Source organism: Ctenopharyngodon idella, chromosome 10 (assembly GCF_019924925.1).
Source record: "Ctenopharyngodon idella isolate HZGC_01 chromosome 10, HZGC01, whole genome shotgun sequence".
Taxonomy (NCBI): Eukaryota; Metazoa; Chordata; class Actinopteri; order Cypriniformes; family Xenocyprididae; genus Ctenopharyngodon; species Ctenopharyngodon idella.
In genome coordinates this window covers 11,611,383-11,633,718 of record NC_067229.1, presented here as the reverse complement: position 1 = coordinate 11,633,718, position 22,336 = coordinate 11,611,383, and the positions used below count along the sequence as shown (strand labels likewise).

Sequence of the window (22,336 nt, the reverse complement as noted above, 5' to 3'; positions counted from 1 at the left end):
TGATCCTGTCTGTTCCCCGTGTACGGTTCTCTGCTGCCTGCCTTTGGACTGTTTATTGTTTCCTGGTTTTGTGATTGATATCTGCCTGCCCTGATTCAACTGCCTGTTCCACGACCACAATTCTGCCTTGTCCCTGCTGTACCTGTTTGCCACTGTTTGACCCTTGCCTGTTTGATTACGAACTCTGCTTTAATAAAGCTTGCAAATGGATCTTACCCTGAGTCCCGCTTCGTTACATTAGCATTGTATAGTACAGTTGCATGAGTCATTTTGGAGTGCTCTGTCTTTCTCAGCCATGTTCAATGGAGTGCTAAATATGACCGTGACTGATGATGACAAACACTATAATGGTCTAAAATCCAACATTTGATTATGTTTCACTGTACCAACCTTATGAATTCTTGAACTCTACACAGGTAACAGTATAAAGCTGCTTTATTGCACTTTCTGCCACAACACTTTCCTAAACATCCGCTTTTCAAGATGCACATGCAAATTTTTCTGATCCTTGACGCGATCTGAGGTAGTTTGATCTAATATTTGATGTTTTTTAAAATGTTGTTGAATTAAGTAGCAAATGAGAATCTATTAAATTAATGTTTATATTTTCAGACAAGGTCTTCTTAATGATTTTCAGTTTTGTTCAAGATAATTAAAGTAACAGTTTTTTAATAACAGAAGAATATGTAAAAGTATGGTATTTGGGGTAAAAAGCGCACCTGCTGTTGGGGCAAAAGACACAATAATTAACATGATAATGTTAAGTGTGTTTGAGTGTGGGCCAGGGTTATTTCAGAGATGATGTCCCACTGTACTGGAGCTTGAATCAAGGAGGATGGAATAATAGAGTCTGGAGAGCGGTTCTGAGGAGTGGAGTTATGTTGGTGTGATCCAGGACGATACGTGATTGAGAAGTTAAATTGAGGGAAGAACAGTGCCCATCTGGCTTGTCTGGGATTCAGTCTTTTGGCAGAGTCCATTACTCAAGGTTGCGATGGTCTGTCAGAACCAGGAATGGATGTTTGGCCCCCTCCAACCAGTGGCACCATTCTTCAAAAGCAGCTTTCATGGCGAGCAGTTCACGGTTGCCCACATCATAATTCTGTTAAAGCTTAGGAGGATTACCTTGCCGCTGTGAGAGGATAGCACCAATGCCTGTATTTGAAGCATCTACTTTCACCATGAATGGAATGTTGGGGTCAGGATGATGGAAGATGGGTGCAGAAGTGAAATTCTTTAATTCGTTGAAGGCTTGTGTGGCGTCAGTGGACCGGTGAAGCTTGGCGTTCCCTTTCTTTACCATGGAGGTGAGCGGGCTATGACAGAGCTGAAGTTCCTGATGAACCTTCTGTAGAAATTAGCAAATCCTAAAAATCGTTGTAGTTCTTTTATTGAAATAGGCTGAGGCCATTTGAGCACTGCCCATACTTTGCTCTCATCCATACCCCTTCAGGACTGATGATGTAGCCAAGGAATGTAGTTGAGGTTTGGTGGAATTCACATTAGCATAAAGTTGGTTTTCGATGAGATGTTTTAAGACTGCCCAGACCTGCTTGATGTGCTCCTCTTGGGTGTCCGAGTAGATCAGGATATCAGTAATGTATACAATTACACACTGGTTCAGCATTTCTCTGAATATGTCATTTATGAAAGACTGGATCACGGACGGACTATTGCACAGCCCGAAGGGCATAACAAGATACTTATAGTGGCCACTGCTGGTGGAGAAGGCAGTTTTCCATTTATCCCCTGCCCGGATGTGAATAAGGTTGTAAGCGGATCGTAGATCAAGCTTGGTGAAAACTTTGGCACTTCTGAGCTGTTCCAATGCTTCTGGAACCAGGTGTAGTGGATATCTGAACTTGACCGTTATTTCATTTAACCCGCAGTAATCGATACAAGGTCAAAGGCCATCATTAAAGGTGATATTATTCAAACCTTGGTTGGCCCACGCCGTCGTAGCCCAGTCCAGTGCTTTTCCGGTGAGTAAGGAGCACATTAGACAGATTCTGCTTTCATCTGTGGGATATAGTGTGGGCTGCTGAGCGATAAACATGGAGCATTGCATAAGGAATCCCTTGCAAAAGTTTTCCTTTTGCTTTTGCCTTCCGTTGGCGTGCCATCAAATTTTTCGGGAAAAGCGAGACGTGGATTGGCACTCACAGGAGTAGGTGACAACAGTGCCAGTGCTGGGTTGGTAAAGGTGGCCGATGGGCCTGGATCAGATGCGGGTTGGTGCTGATTTTGTAGGGATTTCACGAGCTTCTCCGATACGGTGTTGAGTCGGGCCAATTGCTGCTGGTGAGATGCCAACAAAATTCCCTAGGGCTGATAATAAGTATTGTTATAGTGTTAGTTAATTAAAATTAAAAAAGTTGTTTGTGTTACTGTTATTTCATGTATTCACAATAAGTTCTGTATTAGCCAATCAGATGTGGCTATGTCATCACGCGGGGTTTAGTTCACTGTTTATTTTATGTTTAGCGTCAGTATGCTCGCAGGCTTCGGTGCGGATGGTTGTATATAAACCCATCAGCGCTGGGCAAGAGCATAAACCCCCGCTATTGTAAAGTTGTGGTTTAATAAGTTCCTGAAACGGATTCGCTTTGTTGTGTGCTTCTCTTCACGCCTCCTCGGAACCTGTTAAACGGAAGACTAAAGCACAACAGTATTTTATGACAATGACTGAGGCTGAGTGGGATCCATAAGCGGTTTATCGATAAACAGCAAGCTCACAGTACAGGCAGGCATGCGTCTTATCACGAGTGTAAACAACAGTGTCACTCGCAAATGACAGGGTAACAGGCAGGCAACAAACAATTAAAGGTCAGTAATCAAAACGAGGTCAATACACGGGTAGACAGTAACAGGAATCAAATGTGTGTGCGTGGCTTAAATAGCTGGCTGATATAAAAACAGGTGCGCAGTAATCAGGCCAGGTATGTGGGTGCTCGGGAATTGTTAATACTCGGGAGAGTGAGACCTCCGGTGGCCGATCGAGGGATCTTCACTGGCATTTGTAACAAATAAACAGCCGGCTGACTTTTCCATTTGTTGACATGACATGGTTTGATTCAGATGGTAAATATCATATATCAAATTGGGTATCCACCTTAGAGATAATACCCATATTTATAATTAAACAATCATATTTAAAAATATGATATTATATAATAAAATAGAATTTATTGTTACTACTGTAAATCTATATTAAATATTATAGGATCTTCTTCAGTGGTTTCAGAATCTTTATTTTTTTAAATAATTTTCTTTCTGTATTTTTAAAATATATTTTTATATTAACATATTTTAATGACAGTATATTTATTGAACAAAAATGAATTATTTTATTTATCAAAATAAACAGAAAATAGTACAAACTTTGCTAAAGTGATTCTTGAACAGGTATTAACCTAGACATTATTAAAAGCATATTATTTTAGCTAAAGTATTTGTATCAATACTGTGTGCCCCATAATGGGGAGCCTTTTACCCCATGTGTGGGGTAGCACATTTTTTCTTAAGTTGTGCCTTTAGCCCCATTGTACCCTATAGAAAAGTGTCCTCTTGGGACCACAATATATAATTACAATATTACATGGGAGGCACAAAAGTCATTTCACATTAATTCACATCTTGGTAATACCCTCAATTTCAAGTCATGCAAGTACGGCTCATATATACTTGAATGGGGAAAGACTGGAAAGACTTGGTCAATATTAGGATTAAAATCAGACAAAAAAGTGTAATAAATTCAGCTTTTTTTTAAAAATTTAATATAATCTAATCATTCAAACCATCTGTGGCTTCAATATGAGACCACACGGATTAACAAGAACAGTACTTTCTCATCATTGTGTTGCTCATACAGCAATATATTTTAAAAAAGGAGGTGGAGTAACATGCCGCTTAATGTCTCCACCCATATTTAAAGTATATTTATACCGTGTTTAGCCAGTGAGATCTCAGTGATTGTCATCTTCATCATGACCATCATCATCTCTCTGCTCCTGCTGGCCTCTCTGCTTCCACACCAGACCTTCACTGGTGAGACTGATTATTTAACAGCATTTTACGATTTTACAGCATTTTACAGCATTTTTCTCTCTCAGCTCGTGTGAATGTAGATATAGTGAATGGCCGGGAAGCCAAACCCCACTCCAGACCTTACATGGTTTCTCTTCAGAAGAACAGGAATCATATCTGTGGTGGATTCCTCATTTCTGATCAGTTTGTCTTGACTGCTGCACATTGCTGGGACGGGTAAGAGCTTGTTTAGTGTGAACTGCAATGTTGAGTTAAAATTAGTGCAACCATACAGTGTATCATACGACATAAATGCACATTTCCAATACGCACTTTCAACAGATTTGAGATTTTGACAGTTATTGTTGGTGCCCATGACTTAAGCAACAGCAAGAGTTCAGATCGCATTGGAGTGAAGTCCTACATCCCACATCCAAACTATAAGCCTATTCAGAATGACATCATGCTTTTGAAGGTAACAACCTGTAATAAACCTGTAACCTGTAAATAGTTGTTCAAAAGAATATCTGGTCAGGAAACACACTGTTTGATTTTCTATTACAATTTCTTGCTTTAAAAATTACTGAAGGGATTTAAATTATTTCTATGTAAATGGCCAAGTGCCTCTTTAAGTCTGTTTCCTACATTATTTATTTATTGCTCTGTGTAGAAACAAAAATGGGCAAAAAAGGCAGAAAACCTGATTTTTTATTTTTTATTTTTTTTGGTTGTTATACAAAGCAGAAAACACTATAATAAATAGGCACATAAAAATAAACTCAACTTGTCCTTAAGTGCTTCTGTACTAACCTCGAAAAAAAAAAAAAAAAGATTGATTATTAATAATGATTGTATTTTTCAATTACAGCTAGAGAAAAAAGTCAAACTAAACAACAACGTTAGACTGATATCATTACCAAGGAATGGAGAAGAAGTGGGAACAGATACGGTCTGTATTGTTGCCGGCTGGGGAAGACTGCAGACTAATGGCACAGGGAGCAATGTTCTAATGGAGGCAAGCATGACTACAATAAATCAGGCAGAATGTCAGCGTAGATGGCGATTGAGCTTCTTGGCCTCACAGATGATCTGTGCATATGGCGGTGGTGGATCCTGCAGAGTATGTACAAAAGATGATTCACAGATGTTATGATAATGTACAAACTGGTTTCACTAGTGACATGTTGATCTGTCTTTCTCAACAAGGGGGATTCAGGAGGTCCTTTGGTTTGTGGAGACACTGCTGTTGGGGTCACGTCTTTTGGATATAGATATCTCTGCAATTCACCTGAGCGTCCTAATGTGTATACTAAGATTTCAGCATATATTCAATGGATCCGCAGAGAAATTAGAAATATTAAGTGACTTCATGTAAACTAAAAAAGGAAGAAATGTTTTTCTTGAATTCTTCCATAAATCTTCTTTCAATAAAAGTATCACATGGCAAGCATCAATTATAGTCAAAGTGTTCTCATTGTCATAACCACATATAATTACACACTCAAAATCATTTAGCAGGTCACTTGGTAGCCATCATGGCAATACTCTCAATTTCCAATCAATTTCCAATTGGACTTTGGTGTAAAACATATCTGACTGACAGACATTTTATAACCTTCTTCTAGAAGTTTTGGATTCTTGAACACTCCCAAAGACAGTGATATACAGTAGTGTACCTTTCTCATCCGAACATTTAGAGCACACGTCAGGAATATTAACGGACATATGATGAAGTTTGACAGGAGCTATCTGTGTTTTCATTAACCATTTATATTGAAGTAATTTAAACCTTGTGTTTATTGTCTGTGTTTGTGCTTTTAGACAAGCATCATTTTAATCTGTCCCGTCTATGTCTTCTTGTATATCCATTTTCCAAGGATGTAACTGATCTAATTTTGATTCAGAAGTATTTTTAACCATAATTTTATATTATATAGATACACATCCCTCCCCTTTTAAATTTCCAGGTGTTATTTCCACTAATTTTAATAAAGGTATCTATAGTACAACTGAATATTATTTGGAACAAGTTTGACATCCATCCAACTTCGTCTACATCTGCAATTCCCTCAACTCAACACCAGAGGTCAACATCCCCAGGTTTCTAAATCAGACTTTTAAATGGACCCTTTTTACACTTCCATTGTTCTCAGAAGCAAAAGTTGTCATGGGTAAACTCAGAGGTGGAAAGTCCAGGGGTCAGAAAGTAAAAGTCCTGCCATATGTTTATTCCACCCACTGAAGCAGTGTTAAAGTTAATGAGATAATTAAGTGATTAATTGAGTGACGATTGACCATTATTGAAGATACCTGATGTTATCAAGCAGAATTACCAAAGAAGAAAAATCACAATTTTAAGTCACCATCATGGAGATTTGGTTGTTGTAATTGAGTTGTAACAGCCAGACAAGCAAAGAGAAAAGATGATCAGGTGGTGTTGGTTATGATTTCACATAATCATTATTTGACCTGAATCACCAAACTCATTTAGATCAATCTCTGAGTTAGATTTACATTAATGAATACAGCAGCACTGTGATTCTACAACAGACAATCCTGCTTTTTCAGCATAATCCAAAGGATTCCTTAAAAGTTGTTCTGATTAAAAATAAATCAGATCATGTGAATGTGGGTATAATGAACGGCACAGAAGCCAAACCTCACTCCAGACCTTACATGGTTTCTCTTCAAAAGGAAAAGAATCATATCTGTGGTGGATTCCTCATTTCTGATCAGTTTGTCTTGACTGCTGCACATTGTCAAAAGAAGTAAGACTTTTGTTTGGTCTAAATGCAATAATGACTGATTATTAATATTTAGATGAAGATTTTAGATGAAATGAAAGTAGTATATAGTTTAAATAGTTTTGTCATTAAATCAGTATGCTCAGTATGCTTTTATAAAAGAATGCATACATTTGTGAGAAATATTACTACTTCCTTTCAAAAGAAATGAAATACTAACAGTTGTGGTTGGTGCACATGACCTAAAAAATGAGAATGAGGGTTCAGTCCACATCAGAGTCAAGTCTTACCACAAGTATCTGGGCACTATTATGCTTTTGCAGGTAAATATCTACACTTGTTCCAGTTGCAGAAAAAAAAAAAAAAAAAAAAATCAATTAAAATTTAACTTTCAGGGCTTTTCTGCACTAACCTCATATTAAAGTGACAAAATTATATAATAAACTGTGGTTTAATCTTATGGAAGATAAATCTATTTGCTATTAATGTGTAGTGGTTTTTACTTTCGCCCATTCAACGACGCGAAGTAAAATAGGGATTGGTACTCACGTCACCACTGACGTTGTGATTTTTGGATCACACGTCTCTTAAGGTGTGGTTATGAGTACATCAGATGACCACTTCCCCCTTTTCCTAGTTCAGGGCACCAGTCAAGGTTTTTTACCTTGGCAGTATGAGAACACTCCCAACAGGGGCTTTTCATTCATTTAGAATTAATGTAAAATGGTCAGCTGATTTATTTGAAAGATTGGTGATATTGCTAACTTGTAGAGCCTCTTCTGTATTATCAGCACAAGGAAGACACAAGTGTAATAAAATAAAATGTATTAACAAAAGATAAACAAGAATAACTAACACAACTACTAAATGAATACCATGAATGATAAAGGAATAAAGTGCATAAGATACATAGAATACAAGTGATTAAGTTGGGTGTGGCTATGGAAGAGTTACGTTATCTTATGGAAAGATAAACTGTTTCTCTGAAAATAATAAGGTGGAGAACCTTATTATGCACCAAACAAATAAACGAGAGGTTATTTGTTGTTAACTAACATCAGCTATATTACATCTAATGGGAATTAGGAAATTATATCTGATAATATACAACAATGCCAAGGTCTCTGGAAAGAGGTTTGGTTAAGTGATATTTACGTTCCACTTGTTTGAGTCCGATGACGGTGACGTCTTCCACTGGTTGTGCTGGGTGACAATGCAGTGGGGAGAGGAGCCAGAATCTGTTTCAACAGTCTTGAACACGAAGCTCTGCGGGATGCTGATCTCCTGGAGCACCAAAGGGTCCTAAAATCTGGAACACGCAGATGAGGCCCTGGCGTAGGTGCAGAAGGTCCTTAACAATCTGGAACACGCAGACGAAGGTACCTTGGAAGCAAGGTTTGCTCTCCTGAGCTTAACCTTGTTGCAAATGTCGTTACTGTCTCACTGGATGGAAACTCTGAACGTAGTGTTTGTTACTGTCTCTTTCCTCACAGGCTGGAGGCTCAGAACGTGGTCGTCTCTGCTGCCTCACAAGCTGTAGACTCAGATCGTGGGACCTGTTGTTGTCTCTCTGGATGGACCAGAGGCTCAGAACGGTGTTATATCTGTTAGTGTCTCAGCTTCGCAAGCCGGGACTCAGAACGGCATATCTGTTAATGTCTCACTCCTTACAGAGTTGAGACCCAGAACGGTATATCTGTTATGTCTTTCCCCTTTGAAGGGCAGACTCAGAACGGTGTATCTGTTAATGTCTATTCTCGTGCAGGACAGACTCAGAACAAGGAATGTCTGTTGAAAGGGTACCTTTATCCCTTTCTGATGAGGAGGAGATTGCAATTTGGCGCTTCTCCATTCGAGTGTTGTGATTGGCTGCTGGCATCAGAGGGTACACGCACAGTGTGGTCCACCCTTCTTTCCCCTGTGGAACTCATTTGCATAAAGCACAAAGTTGGAAGTCTTTACAGTTTCTTTAAAGTTTACCAATGCATTTCTCACTTTCCAAACCACCACCAGAATACCTTTGCCAATATTCTAAACAAATAGAGACTAAACATGATGGAAGAAGATTGAACTGTCATGCTTTCATTCAATTGTACATTAACAGCTGAATCTGTGTCAGATGTTGCACTACAAATAGCTGTCACTGAGAATACTTATTCCTGTGAATAAGTATGAAATGGATGTGTAGTTTGCATCAGTTCTAAGGTTTTCAAACATAGTTTTGAATGGCTTTGGATGGATCTTTGTGATCTCTCTTTGTTTCGCCCATTGCTGCTGAGGTCCCGAGGAATTTTTATGGCAGTTTCTGGCCAACCTTAGGAAGTAGTCTCTAGATGGGTGCATGTGGACCAATGAGAAGTCCTGTCCTTCCCAGGCTTGGTACAAGAGGTCTTCTTCTTGCCCTCTAAGAGAGGTCTGGATGTTGTCCTTACATCTTTATCTGATGGCATTGGACAGTTTGTTTGTGTTAGTCCACCAAGATCCAATCAAAATGTAGCAAACCTTTGTCCGCTGTTACGGACAGAGAGGGGCCCGGCCATAAACTGGGTCCTGGAATGAGCTGCTCACTACAAATGAATGCTTTTAAATTACAAAAAAAGTTGAACCAACCAAAAATGTTAATTGGATATCATTACCAAAGAAAGAATCCATCAACAAAACAGACCCTGATTGTAGTGTTGCGGGTTGGGGGCGTCTGTACATTACTGGTCCAAAGAGTGATTGTCTTATGGAGGCCAATGTGAAGATAATGGATAATGCAACATGTAAAATAAAATGGGGAAAAAAAAGTATTTCAGTCTCACAGATGATGTGTGCATATGGAAACGGTGGATCCTGCAAGGCATGTAATCATTTTATGAACTGAGTTGTAATTGTGATATGATATTTTAGTGTCGTGTTGATCTGTGTTTCTTAACAGGGGGATTCAGGAAGTCCTTCGGTTTGTGATAACACAGCTGTTGGTGTCACATCCTTCGGTGACCCTCGTCGCTGTAATTCACCTAAGTATCCTAATGTGTACATCAGAGGTGGAAAGTCCAGGGGTCAGAAAGTCCTGCCATATTTTTATTCCACCCATTGAAGCAGTGTTAAAGTTAATGAGATAATTAAGTTTAAGTTTAATTGAGTGATGATTGACCATTATTGAAGATACCTGATGTTAACAAGCAGAATCACCAAAGAAGAAAAATCACAATTTTAAGTCACCATTATGGAGATTTGGTTGTTGTAATTGAGTTGTAACAGCCAGACAAGCAAAGAGAAAAGATGATCAGGTGGTGTTGGTTATGATTTCACATAATCATTATTTGACCTGAATCATCATGGAGATCAGTGTTTGCTTTAGTTGGGCTCTTGACCCTTGATATTTTTAATAATGCATTTTGCTTGGCTGTTGTAACTTATTTACAACAGCTAGACAAGCAAAGTTAGAAAATGATCAGGTGGTGTTGGTTATGTTTTCACATAATCATTATTTGACCTGAATCACCAGTTAAATTTACATTATTGAATACAGCAGCACTGTGATTCCACAGCAGAACATCCAGCTTTTTCAATGTAATCCAAAAAATTTCTTAAAAGTTGTTCTGATTAAAAAAAAAAAAAAACAGAAAAAGAAAAACTCTCTCATTTGGAGACACAGACATCAAGAATCAGCTTGTGAATTTCAACAGTGGTGAGAATATTAAAGCATGTTGCAGTGCATTCTGGGTGCCACCAATCAAAATTCATCCATGGCTCCCATCATGCATTGCTGCATGAAAAATTTATGAGCTTAATTGTTTTAGTAATTTCCTTTATTCTCACTGTTTTATTTTTTTTCTATTTTTATGTGACCTTTTAGTAGCTTGTTTTCTAATGTTCAGAGTTGATCTGTTTATCAGAATAAGTTGCTTGTCACCGTTGATGAGATTCATACGCTGATTCTTGATGTCTGTGTGTGCCTAACATGAGTTTTTATTTTTTTATTTTTAATCAGAACAACTTTTATGAAATCCTTTGGATTATGCTGAAAAAGCAGGATTGTCTGCTGTAGAGTCACAGTGCTGCTGTATTCATTAATGTAAATCTAACTCAGAGATTGGGCTCTAAATGAGTTTGGTGATTCAGGTCAAATAATGATTATGTAACATCATAACCAACACCACCTGATCATCTTTTCTCTTTGCTTGTCTTGCTGTTATAACCCAATTACAACAACCAAAATAATAATAATAATAATAGTAATAATAATAATAAAAATAAAAAATCAAGGGTCAAGAGCCCAACTAAAGCAACATTGATCTCCATGATGGTGACTTAACATTGTGATTTTTCTTCTTTGGTAATTCTGCTTGATAACATCAGGTATCTTTAATTAAAGTCAATCATCACTCAATTAATCACTTAATTATCTCATTAACTTTAACACTGCTTCAGTGGGTGGAATAAAAATATGGCAGGACTTTTACTTTCTAACCCCTGGACTTTCCACCTCTGCTTTTTGTGGCATTTTCATGGTTTGGCAAAGCCAAAACTCACATCAGATGTGTTTATAGAGGCCTCTTCTGACAGAAAGAGTGTATTACAACACAAAGACCACGCTATGAATTGTGCCCCTTGTACAGGGCCGAATTATCCATAGACGGGATTGGGCGAGTGCCCTGGGGCACCAGCCAATAGGGGGGAACCATGTGATTAAGATAATGTCTAGACTTTTAAAAAAAAATGTCTTGATTTTCCTGCTAAGATAAAAACTGAGATAAAGCGCCCTGCAATAAAGCAATAAAACTCATCTGGAGAGAAGATCTCAAAGAAATAGCATAGGACAACGCCTTGCCCTAAACTGTCCTCACACATCTACAGTATGCAAACCCACACACACACCCACACCCTCCTTCCTTTCCCCCTGACTCAAGTCACTGAAAGTTCTCCAAGAATTCTATGTATAATGTATCTTGTATATCTATTGTTTTTCCCTTTCATGTTTGGTATCATTTTAAATGTCCCTGTCCCAGTGCAATTGGTAAAATGGTCTCAATTTCACAGCAGTCACTGGTATTATGAGGAAGATTGAAAACTAAGGAGAATTCTGTCCTCCTTTTGGGTGGTGTCTCTTCAAGATATCTGAAAACCCACTCCTCTCCCCCCAAAACAGGTGTTGGTGTAGTAAATATTTACAATCCTTTTATTCTGGTCTGGGTATTTAAGGTAAGGTGCAAAGCAGTCATGTGGGATCTTCTGTAGCCAGACACCCCTATGCAGTGATGGGTAAGTGTCTTAAAAACACTAATCCACCACTGTGTGTATGTGCATTTCTTACTCTTAGAGTCATCTTTGAGCAACTGATGTTATGCATTTATTATTTCTGAATTGGCTTCTAATTGTCCAACTATGTAATTGGCATGATACATTTTTACTTGACAAATAAAATGTTATTTGATTTACTCTGGATTCTTCTGAAATCATTATGACCAGTAGATTATTGGAGTCCATATTTCCGCAAATCTGCGTCAGGATAGATTCAAACTAAAGGCCCATGAAAGGAGCATGTTGGCACATCATGGGACTTTTTGATTTTGTCTATCAACTGGCTTAGCAAGTTGCAGTATCGTGACTAAGAAAACTGTGTTTTTGTATGAACAAGCATGTGGTGGTTCTACTCAAATGCATTAGTAAACTCTGCACCCTCTGACTAAGAATCAGAACTGGTGAATTTGTGTCGTGAGATCCATGCAAACCCGGGGCATGTGACCCTAAGTGATATGGGTCCGTAATGAACGAATAATTATATGGGTATGGGATACCCAGAATAATCAAATATCTAAATTAATACATAACCAATGATTAATTTCTAATTGTAAACACAACCTAAGAGTAATAATCATTTGAAATTGGAGTCAGATTAAACGAGTCAAATTAAGTGAACTTCACAAGGGCGCTGAAAAGACATACACGCATTAAACCTTCGCCCAGGCCGTCGGATTCCATTTTTGGGCCGATGGGGGGTTTCTTACAATATTATTTAGCTGGAAAGATACGGATACAAAATGAACAGTTAATGATACAATATATACAGAGAGAATATAAAATTTGTGTGTGTATATATATATATATATATATATATATATATATACACACACAAATAGTGGCCACTGCATGAGCTCATGTGCCTTAAAGAAACTTTGAACCTTGCTTTTTCCACACAACAGTGTCATTATTGGTGCTGACCAGATGAGGTGCTTAAACATGATGGCAACAAGTTTTGGTTTTAGACATAAGACCAAAAGGATTTGAAAAAAATTTCCCAAGGTGTTGACATCAGAAAATGAGAAAGTCCCCACAAACAGTTATACTCTGCTTCTTCTGCAGACACTCAGTGATCGTCGTCTTCATCATGACCATCATCATCTCTCTGCTCCTGCTGGACTCTCTGCTGCCACACTTGACCTTCGCTGGTGAGACTGATTATAAAACAGCATAGCCTACTGGTTTTTAATAATAATTCATTGGTATGTGCTGAATAAGTTACTGATAGCAGCATCTCTTTCATCTCATGTGGATATAGTGATGAATGGCAAGGAAGCCAACCTCCACTCCAGACCTTACATGGTTTCTCTTCAGAAAAACTCTCAACATATCTGCAGCGGATTCCTAATTTCTGATGAGTTTGTGTTGACTGCCACACATTGCGGAAAGAAGTAAGACTGTACTTTTATCTGAATATCATGAATTTTCAATTCAATTTAATTTGCATTTATTTGTATAGCGCTTTTCACAATACATATCGTTTCAAAGCAGCTTTACAGAAAATGCATGTTTCTACATTACAATTTAGAGTAATCTGTCATCAGCGGTGACTGTGTCCAAGTAATGTCCATATGTCAAAAATGTAAAGTGCTAAAATAAATCATCCAGTTAGCTAAAATCATGTATTCAGTTAGGCAGAATGATCTCATTAAAGCAATTACAAGTTGTGATCATGATTACAATACAGTATATAAGAATACAAAAAAGATTTGGCATCATCAAAATTCTCGCAGGTGTTCGCGCCATCTCTAGTGGAGCTTTTCCACCGCGTGGTATGACTCGGCTCGGCTCGGCTCGCTTACTTTCGGTTTGCTTTTCCACTGCAGTTAGTAGATCGTTATAGTTGCGCCGCCTCTACTGCCATGGATCCGCTCCTCATCTACCAACGAGTCTGCACCTTGTCTACTGACCACGATACAACTATTTCTTTTTTCAAGTTGCGTGCGATGGTCATTTAAAACAAATAGTTTCGCAAACAAATGATACAGCGGTGGCTATTACTGACTATTTAAATCTAGTGGGTTTGGTGTGTAGTGTTTCAAATCCAATGACGCTGGTATTGACAAATGACGATTCTCTCTGACCAATCAGTGATCTGCAGTGTTTACACATCATTTAGAATTTTACAGTGAGTCTATGTTACGGTGTTACAAGATTTTCGGTTTCTGAGATTTTTGGTTTCGAAGGCGGAGCATACATAATGAATATTCATGAGTTTCTCAGACATGCGCGATTGTACTAACTGAGAATTTTAGTTCACATTGTGTCAAAGCAGCACATTTAGTGGATTATTCCATAAAGGTAACCCTCTCAGCGTCGCGGCTGACTTATGCCTAAACTACAGTTGTTTACTTCTAGGTAACAGCTTACGATGTTTTCATTAGTATGCACGTTCCCTTTCAGTCGGTCACGTTCGGCGTACGTCAGTAGTGACCGACGAATTGGGATATCGCTAGAGAGCCCTATCAGCTTCGAGTGAACTAAAACAGGCCAATAGAGTTGGCCTGCGATATTTGCATAATGCGCACCGCCCCCGCCAGGTGGTATAAATAGGGGAGCAGATGCAATCGCACTCTGTCTTTCGCTTCGGAGCCAACTAGCTGTGTTCCAGCTTTTCAGACTGAGAGTGAAACTACAAGCCTTTGTGAAGTGACAGCGTCTTGTGTTGGTGTGAAGGCACTTCAGCGAGGTCGCGAGCTTCCCGAGGAGCCTGAGCTATAAGCTCTCAACTGCTGTTCTCACGGCAAATATTTCCCAAACTTCCCAGCTTGTGTCTGTTGCGATTTGGGCCGGTTCCTCCGTTGTGTTCGAGGAGTGGTGTACCCGAACACATCGTGGCACTCCCTGTGTGCTTCATCACAAGTGAGGTGAACTTTTCCCTTTCTTAAAGAGCTTCATAGTTGAACCCTGCATCTTTTTCATGATGTCATTTCGTCTGTGCGTTACTGGATGCGGTCGCTCATTGGTCCCCGCTGACGGTCACAATCGCTGCATCACGTGCCTGGGCGTTCAGCACGCTGAAGCTGCTTTTGTGGATAGTTCATGTTCTCATTGTGGGAACATGACTATTGCAGTGCTGAGATCGAGACTCTCGTTCCTTGGTTCTCAGGGAGCGGGGGTCCCCTCCCCTATGCCCCGTTCCGCCGTTTTCTCTGGCTTCGGCCGGGGTGACGGTGTGTCGGCGTGTAGGCAGTATGATCTGAGGATCACGGTCAGGGCTTCCCCACCGAGCGCCGCTCCGCGGGCCCCTGCCCCCTCTACATCACTGCAGCCAGTGGTGCTGAGTTGACGGCTATGCTTTCCCGGGCTGCCGAGAAGGTCGGGCTCGTCTGGAATCCTCCACCGTGTCCCGGCCCTTCTCGGCTCGATGATTGGTACACCCGCGCTGGTCCCCAGAGCCCCACCCCGATGCCTTTCTTCCCGGAGGTGCATGATGAGGTGACCAGGTCCTGGCGGATGCCCTATAGCGTTCGTGCTAGACCCGGCCCCCAGTCGAGCGGTCCGTTGCGATGCAGCTGTGTCCAACGGCCGCCGGCTGGCGCGGTGAGCCGCGTCTCCCATCCCGGGCCTGTAAATTCTCATCAGGACTGACAGAGAAAGCTTACAGAGCCTGTGGACAGGCTGCCTCTGCCCTGCATGCCATGGCCCTTTTGCAAGTGTATCAGGCAAAAGCGCTTATGGAAATGCCTCAGGGAGGTCTTGACCAGCAGCTGCTTGGGGAGCTGCGTGCCGCCACTGACCTCGTCCTCCGGGCGACTAAAGTAACGGCACGTTCTGTTGGTCAAGCGATGGCCACGCTTGTGGTCCAGCAGCGCCACTTATGGCTGACCCTGGCTGATATGAGGGATACCGACAAGTATCAGTTCCTGGACTCCCACGTATCACAGGTCGGCCTTTTTGGCGACGCGGTAGAGAGCTTCGCCCAGCAGTTCTCTGCCGTCCAGAAGCAGGCTGAGGCCATTAAACATGTCCTGCCCCGGCGGTCCGCTGCTGCCTCCACCCCGCCGCCGGCTGCACAGCCTCAGCCCGCTCGTCGCAGAGGGCGCCCGCCTACACCCGCCAAACAGCAGGGACCCGGTCGCGGACCCGGTGCCCAGCCCGCTCAGGCCAAGCCAGGTGGCAAGAGATCAAGGAAGACGCGATCCTGAGACGGGCGACCTGGAGGGGAAGGTTTCTGCTCTTCGGGAGAGGACTCCAGCATCGGGGGGAATTTGTGTTTATGTCTGTCCCGCCGCTGGCTCTCCGGAGTCCAGCGGTACCAACTTCCACACAAAAAGAGCAGTTTCCCAATCCTCCAAGTCACAAGAGGGTGCGGCTGTCAGTGCCACTCGCAGCCCACTCTCACTTCGCCAGCAGGTCCCAGTGTGATGGTCGAGGCTGCCCCCCAGCCGTCTCCCATTCACACTGTCACCTCGCAGAGTCTGACCCCACTTCGGGCTGCTATGCCGTCCGAGTCGGGTCCCAGCACTCTGCCTCGCTGCCCCACCCCCGGTACGTCTGTGGTGCCTTTGGTCCCGCTGGCTCGGTGTCTGGAAGCCTGGATAGCGCTCCCCAGCCCGTCCCGCTGGCTCATTCGCACTATCAGACTCGGCTATGCGATTCAGTTCGCCCGGCGTCCCCCGGTCTTCAGGGATGTCCACTACACTCAGGTGTCACTGGACAATACACCTGTTCTCCGGGCGGAGATTGCTGTCCTCCTGGCGAAGGATGCAAGCGAGCTGGTCCCTCCAGCTGATATGAAGTCAGGGTTCTACAGCCCCTACTTCATTATACCCAAGAAGGGCGGTGGGCTACGGCCAATCCTGGATCTGCGTGTCCTGAACCGGTCCCTTTCAGGCTGGCGTTCAAGATGCTTACACAGAAACGCATTTTCGAATGCATCCGTCCCCAGGATTGGTTTGCAGCTATCGACCTGAAGGACGCGTACTTTCATGTCTCGATTCTGCCTCATCACAGACCCTTTCTACGGTTTGCGTTCGAGGGTCAGGCATATCAGTACAAAGTCCTACCCTTCGGGCTGGCCCTGTCGCCCCGCGTCTTCACAAAGGTTGCGGAGGCGGCCATTGTTCCGCACAAGGAACAGGGCGTTCGCATTCTCAACTACCTCGACGACTGGATCATCCTGGCCAGCTCACGAGAGCAGTTGTGCGAACACAGGGACATGGTGTTAGCTCACCTCAGCCAGTTGGGTCTTCGGGTCAACTGGGACAAGAGCAAACTCGCCCCCGGGCAGAGGATCTCTTATCTCGGTATGGAACTGGATTCGGTCGTCCAGTCAGTGTTGAACTGCCTGAGTATGCTCAAGCGCAGGACAGCGGCCCCACTGAAACTCTTTTGGAGGCTCCTGGGGCATATGGCATCCGCAGCCGCAGTCACGCCACTCGGATTGCTTCATATGAGGCCGCATCAACACTGGCTCCACGGCTGGGTCCCGAGATGGGCGTGGCAGCGCGGTACATTCCGTGTCCCCGTGACACCGAACTGCCGTCGCACTCTCACCAAGTGGTCGGACCCTTCATTCCTGTGGGCTGGAGTTCCCCTCGAACAAGTGTCCAGGTATGCTGTGGTCCACACAGATGCCTCTGCCACGGGGTGGGGGGCCACGTACAACAATCATGCAGTGTCGGGTCTGTGGACGGGGCCTCAACTGCAGTGGCATATCAATTGCCTCGAGTTGCTAGCAGTACGTCTTGCACTGGGCCGCTTCCAGGAGCTGTTGACAGACAAGCACGTACTGGTCCACTTGGACAGCACTGCGGCCGTTGTGTACGTCAACCATCAGGGTGGTCTACGCTCCCGCCGCATGTCGCAACTCGCCCGCCATCTCTTGTTATGGAGTCAGAAGTCAGAAGCATCTGAGGTCGCTTCATGTCCCAGGCGTGCTCAACCGTGCAGCCGACGAGCTCTCACGGCAGCCTCCGCTTCCAGGCGAATGGAGACTCCATCCCCAGGTGGTCCAGCTGATCTGGCAGCGCTTCGGCGAGGCACAGATAGATCTGTTCGCCTCCCCGGAGACTGCCCACTGCCAGTTGTTCTATTCCCTGACCGGCGGCACGCTCGGCACGAATGCCCTGGCATTCAGCTGGCCCCGGGGCCTACGCAAGTATGCGTTTCCCCCAGTGAGCCTTCTCGCACAGCTCCTGTGCAAAGTCAGGGAGGACGAGGAGCAGGTCTTGTTAGTGGCTCCATACTGGCCCACTTGGACCTGGTTCTCGGACCTCACGCTCCTCGTGACAGCACCTCCCTGGCCCATTCCTCTGAGGAAGGACCTCCTGACTCAGAGACGGGGCACCCTCTGGCACCCACGTCCCGACCTGTGGAAACTCCATGTGTGGTCCCTGGACAGGTCCCGGGTTCTGAGTGATCTCCCACAAGTGGTCGCAGACACTATCACTTCCGCTAGAGCTCCTTCTACGAGGAACCTCTATGCGTTGAAGTGGAACCTGTTCGTCGAATGGTGCTCCTCTCACTGAGAGGACCCCCGATCATGTTTTTCAGAAAAGAAAAAAGTAGGGGTGTCAAACGATTAATCGCATACAAAATAAAAGTTTGAGTTTGCATAATATATGTGTGAGTACTGTGTGTAATTAATATGTATATATAAATACACACAAATGAATGTTCCGTGTCCCTGTGACACCGAACTGCCGTCGCACTCTCACCAAGTGGTCGGACCCTTCATTCCTGCGGGCTGGAGTTCCCCTCGAACAAGTGTCCAGGCATGCTGTGGTCCACACAGATGCCTCTGCCACGGGGTGGGGGGCCATGTACAACAGGCATGCAGTGTCGGGTCTGTGGACGGGGCCTCAACTGCAGTGGCATATCAATTGCCTCGAGTTGCTAGCAGTACGTCTTGCACTGGGCCGCTTCCAGGAGCTGTTGACAGACAAGCACGTACTGGTCCGCTCGGACAGCACTGCGGCCGTTGTGTACGTCAACCATCAGGGTGGTCTACGCTCCCGCCGCATGTCGCAACTCGCCCGCCATCTCTTGTTATGGAGTCAGAAGCATCTGAGGTCGCTTCGTGCCATTCATGTCCCAGGCGTGCTCAACCGTGCAGCCGACGAGCTCTCACGGCAGCCTCCGCTTCCAGGCGAATGGAGACTCCATCCCCAGGTGGTCCAGCTGATCTGGCAGCGCTTGCAGCTAGAGAAAAAGTAATAAAAATGTCAAATGGATTTCCATACCAAAGACAAAAGGAGACATTGAAGCACATTCTGATTGCAGTGTTGCAGGCTGGGGACGTTTAGTAACTAAAGGCACTCCAAGCCCAGTCCTAATGGAAACGAACATGAAGATCATGGATAACAAAATATGTGAAAATATTTGGAAATGGACGTTCTCAGCTGCACAAATGATGTGTGTATATGGCAAAGGAGGAACCTGCAAGGTATGTAAAAAAGTTTATAAAAAATGTAATAATGATAATATTAGTAATTAACAAATCAATAATAGAACAATAAATAAACCAATTTCAATTTATATAACACTTACACTGCATGAAATAGTCTCAATGTGCTGAAGAGAGAAAGGTGATAACTGGATTTTTAGTGACACACTGATCCTTGATTTTTAACAGGGGGATTCAGGAAGTCTTTTGGTGTGTGGAGACACTGCTGTTGGGGTTGCATCTTTTGGAAATCGCTGCAATTCACCTGAGCGCCCTAATGTGTATACTAAGATTTCAGCATACTTTCAATGGATCAAAAATATAATTGAAAAAAATAATTGACATACGACACGATGTTACTGCAATGAAATAAATGTGAGGAAGAAAATTTATATTTTGTTTGAAGCAACCAAAAAAAATTTTTCTTCCTCACATTTATTTCCTGAGCTTTTTATTTGTACTGCACTTGTGCACTACCTTACTTCTGCAGTTTGAGAACAATATCACAGACATTATAGACACCTTAACTTAAATTTTGTAGCCATTATAAATTTTATTTTTGATTTGGATTTTTTGTTGTTGTTGTCTGACACTCGAGGTTGGAGCTTATGAGCAGATCTTGCTACAATTGGTGTGAGGTTTTATCTAAATAATGCATCTAAATAATGCAAAATTGCTTCATCTTTTGCTCTGTATGCTATTTCAAGAAAGACCACAAATTTATCTAGAAAAAAATGCTTCAAATGGCTTTGCTCCAGTGCATAAGCATAGCAGGAAATACATTAGACTGAATATGTAAAATAAACTTGTCAATGCAGTTAGGGTCATGTGACCTATGTTTATCATTGCATATGCAAACCTGAATTAGAATAGTAAGTCTCTTGAGCACTAAGCATTTTTAAAAGATACAGATAATTGTTTACATGTGTGCGCCCTCTAGCGATGTAGCCTGTAAAACCCTATGTACATTTCTTAGGAGTTTCATTAAGTTCAAACTAAGCAGAAACATCTTTTTTTTCCCCTTTTTTCATCTTATGCTATACAAGAAAAAACTCTACTTTGAATGGCTAGATTTACATGCTGCTACTTTTCAAAGCTCTGTGCACTGTCAGCATGTTTAATCGTCCCATCGTCAAGCCACAATGATTATCAAATATTATTATCAGAGTTACTGACACCACAAACTGAAAGAAAAAAAAACTTACTGGAAGCTCAGTGTCTCCACCCACCTTTTATATATATTTATACCGTGTTTAGCCAGCAAGAGCTCACAGATTGTCTTTATCATGACCATCATCATCTCTCTGCTCCTGCTGGCCTCTCTGCTGCCACACCTGACCTTCACTGGTGAGACTGACAAAACAAAACACTAATAACCCAAGTTAATATAAATCAGTGAGGAGGAAACATAATAACTAAAAATATCTCTCTCAGCTCGTATGAATGTGGGTATAGTGAACGGCAGAGAAGCAAAACCTCACTCCAGACCTTACATGGTTTCTGTCCAAGCGAAGAAGCAACATATCTGCGGTGGATTCCTCATTTCTGATAGATTTGTCATGACTGCTGCACACTGCAGAAACAAGTAAGATCTTTTTTCATCTACACTCTTGAGTTATTTAATTATATTATTGTTATTAGCTTAAATTAGCTTAAAATTAATAAGTGAATCCTATATTATTGCTCAATACAATACTTATATTATTATAATATTATTAATAATATGTGACCCTGGACCACAAAACCAGTCATAAGATGCATGGTTTGGGTCAAAATTATCGATTTTTTTAATGCCAAAAATCATTAGGATATTAAGATCATGTTCCATGAAGAGAGTTTGTAGATTTCCTACTGTAAATATATAAAAAATGTATTTTTGTGAGTGGATATGCATTACTAAGGACATTATGTGGACAACTTTAAAGGGGATTTTCTCAATATTTAGATTTTTTTGCAACCTCAGAATCCAGATTTTCAAATAGCTGTATCTCGCAAAATATTGTCCTATCCTAGCAAACCATACATCAATGGAAAGCTTATTTATTCAGCTTTTAGATGATGTATAAATCACAATTTAAAAAAAAAAAAATGCCCCTTGTGACTGGTTTTGTGGTCCAGGGTCACATTTAATTATAATAATACGCCAGCTAATTATATAATTAATAAATAATTATTAAATTAAATCAGTTATTTAAAATAACATATACACTTTATGAAAATGACTACAGTACAATCATATACTGTACTGTAAAATATTCATCATGACATTGGCAACCAAACCACTACACTTCCAGAAGTTATTGCTAAATATAACTTGTTTCTTTTAACAGTTCTCCAGTCCTGACAGTTGTGCTAGGTGCACATGACCTACAACAAATGAATTTGGACCGAATCAAAGTGGATTTCTATCATGAGCATCCGAACTATAACAAGAAAACCTTTCATAATGACATTATGCTTTTGAGGGTAACAAACTGCACTTATTTAAGTTGTTCTAAATAATATTTGTTTCAGGAAATAGTGGTCTGGTCTGTTTTATATTACACTTCTCACCCCCATCTGGAAGACGATCAAATCTTTCTATTAATGATGATGCCGTTTTTGGTTTACAGCTAGAAAAACATGTGGAACTAAACGACAATATCAAGTGGATATCCATACCAATGAAAGAAGATAATATCGAAGCATATACTGTTTGTAGTGTCGCAGGATGGGGAAGTTTAAAAACAAATGGGACAGGAAACAACCGTCTCATGGAGACAGATGTGACAGTCTTGAATAACAAGGAATGTGAAAGTAAATGGGGGGAAAAAGACTATTCAACTTCAGAGATGATTTGTGTACATGGCATTGGAGGAAGCTGCAATGTATGTAAAAAAGCAACAAC

General features: G+C 41.9%; 2 protein-coding genes across 19 annotated transcripts in view; both read left to right on the top strand.

The window, feature by feature from the left end:
• Positions 1–22,336, top strand: part of LOC127520889 (mast cell protease 1A-like) — a 163,124-nt gene that overhangs the window by 15,910 nt on the left and 124,878 nt on the right. For 3 of the 18 annotated variants that reach the window (XM_051909578.1, XM_051909577.1, XM_051909599.1), the window contains exons 2-4: positions 20,884–21,034; positions 21,780–21,915; positions 22,062–22,316. The exons of 7 other annotated variants lie outside the window; for them this stretch is intronic. In XM_051909578.1, coding sequence (XP_051765538.1) covers positions 20,884–21,034; positions 21,780–21,915; positions 22,062–22,316 — 542 coding nt within the window. Of the gene's footprint in view, positions 1–6,643; positions 6,795–11,221; positions 13,208–13,317; positions 13,451–20,672; positions 20,797–20,883; positions 21,035–21,779; positions 21,916–22,061; positions 22,317–22,336 lie in introns of those variants that run through there. 8 more of the 18 variants (XM_051909598.1, XM_051909580.1, XM_051909581.1 and 5 more) reach the window with 8 other exon arrangements.
• LOC127520894 (granzyme B(G,H)-like) lies at positions 3,964–5,480 on the top strand. The gene is made up of 5 exons (XM_051909607.1): positions 3,964–4,047; positions 4,113–4,263; positions 4,369–4,501; positions 4,895–5,146; positions 5,233–5,480. Exons 1-5 carry the CDS (start codon positions 3,987–3,989, stop codon positions 5,389–5,391), a joined length of 756 nt encoding a protein of 251 aa, XP_051765567.1. The 5' UTR covers positions 3,964–3,986; the 3' UTR covers positions 5,392–5,480.

What these genes read in the sequence shown, in the direction of transcription:
- LOC127520894 (XM_051909607.1), top strand. Translation starts at nt 3,987, where the DNA reads ATGACCATCATCATCTCTCTGCTCCTGCTGGCCTCTCTGCTTCCACAC. An exon ending in GCTGCACATTGCTGGGACGG is followed by an intron (nt 4,264 to 4,368) that starts GTAAGAGCTTGT and finishes CACTTTCAACAG; the next exon opens with ATTTGAGATTTTGACAGTTA. An exon ending in ATGACATCATGCTTTTGAAG is followed by an intron (nt 4,502 to 4,894) that starts GTAACAACCTGT and finishes TTTCAATTACAG; the next exon opens with CTAGAGAAAAAAGTCAAACT.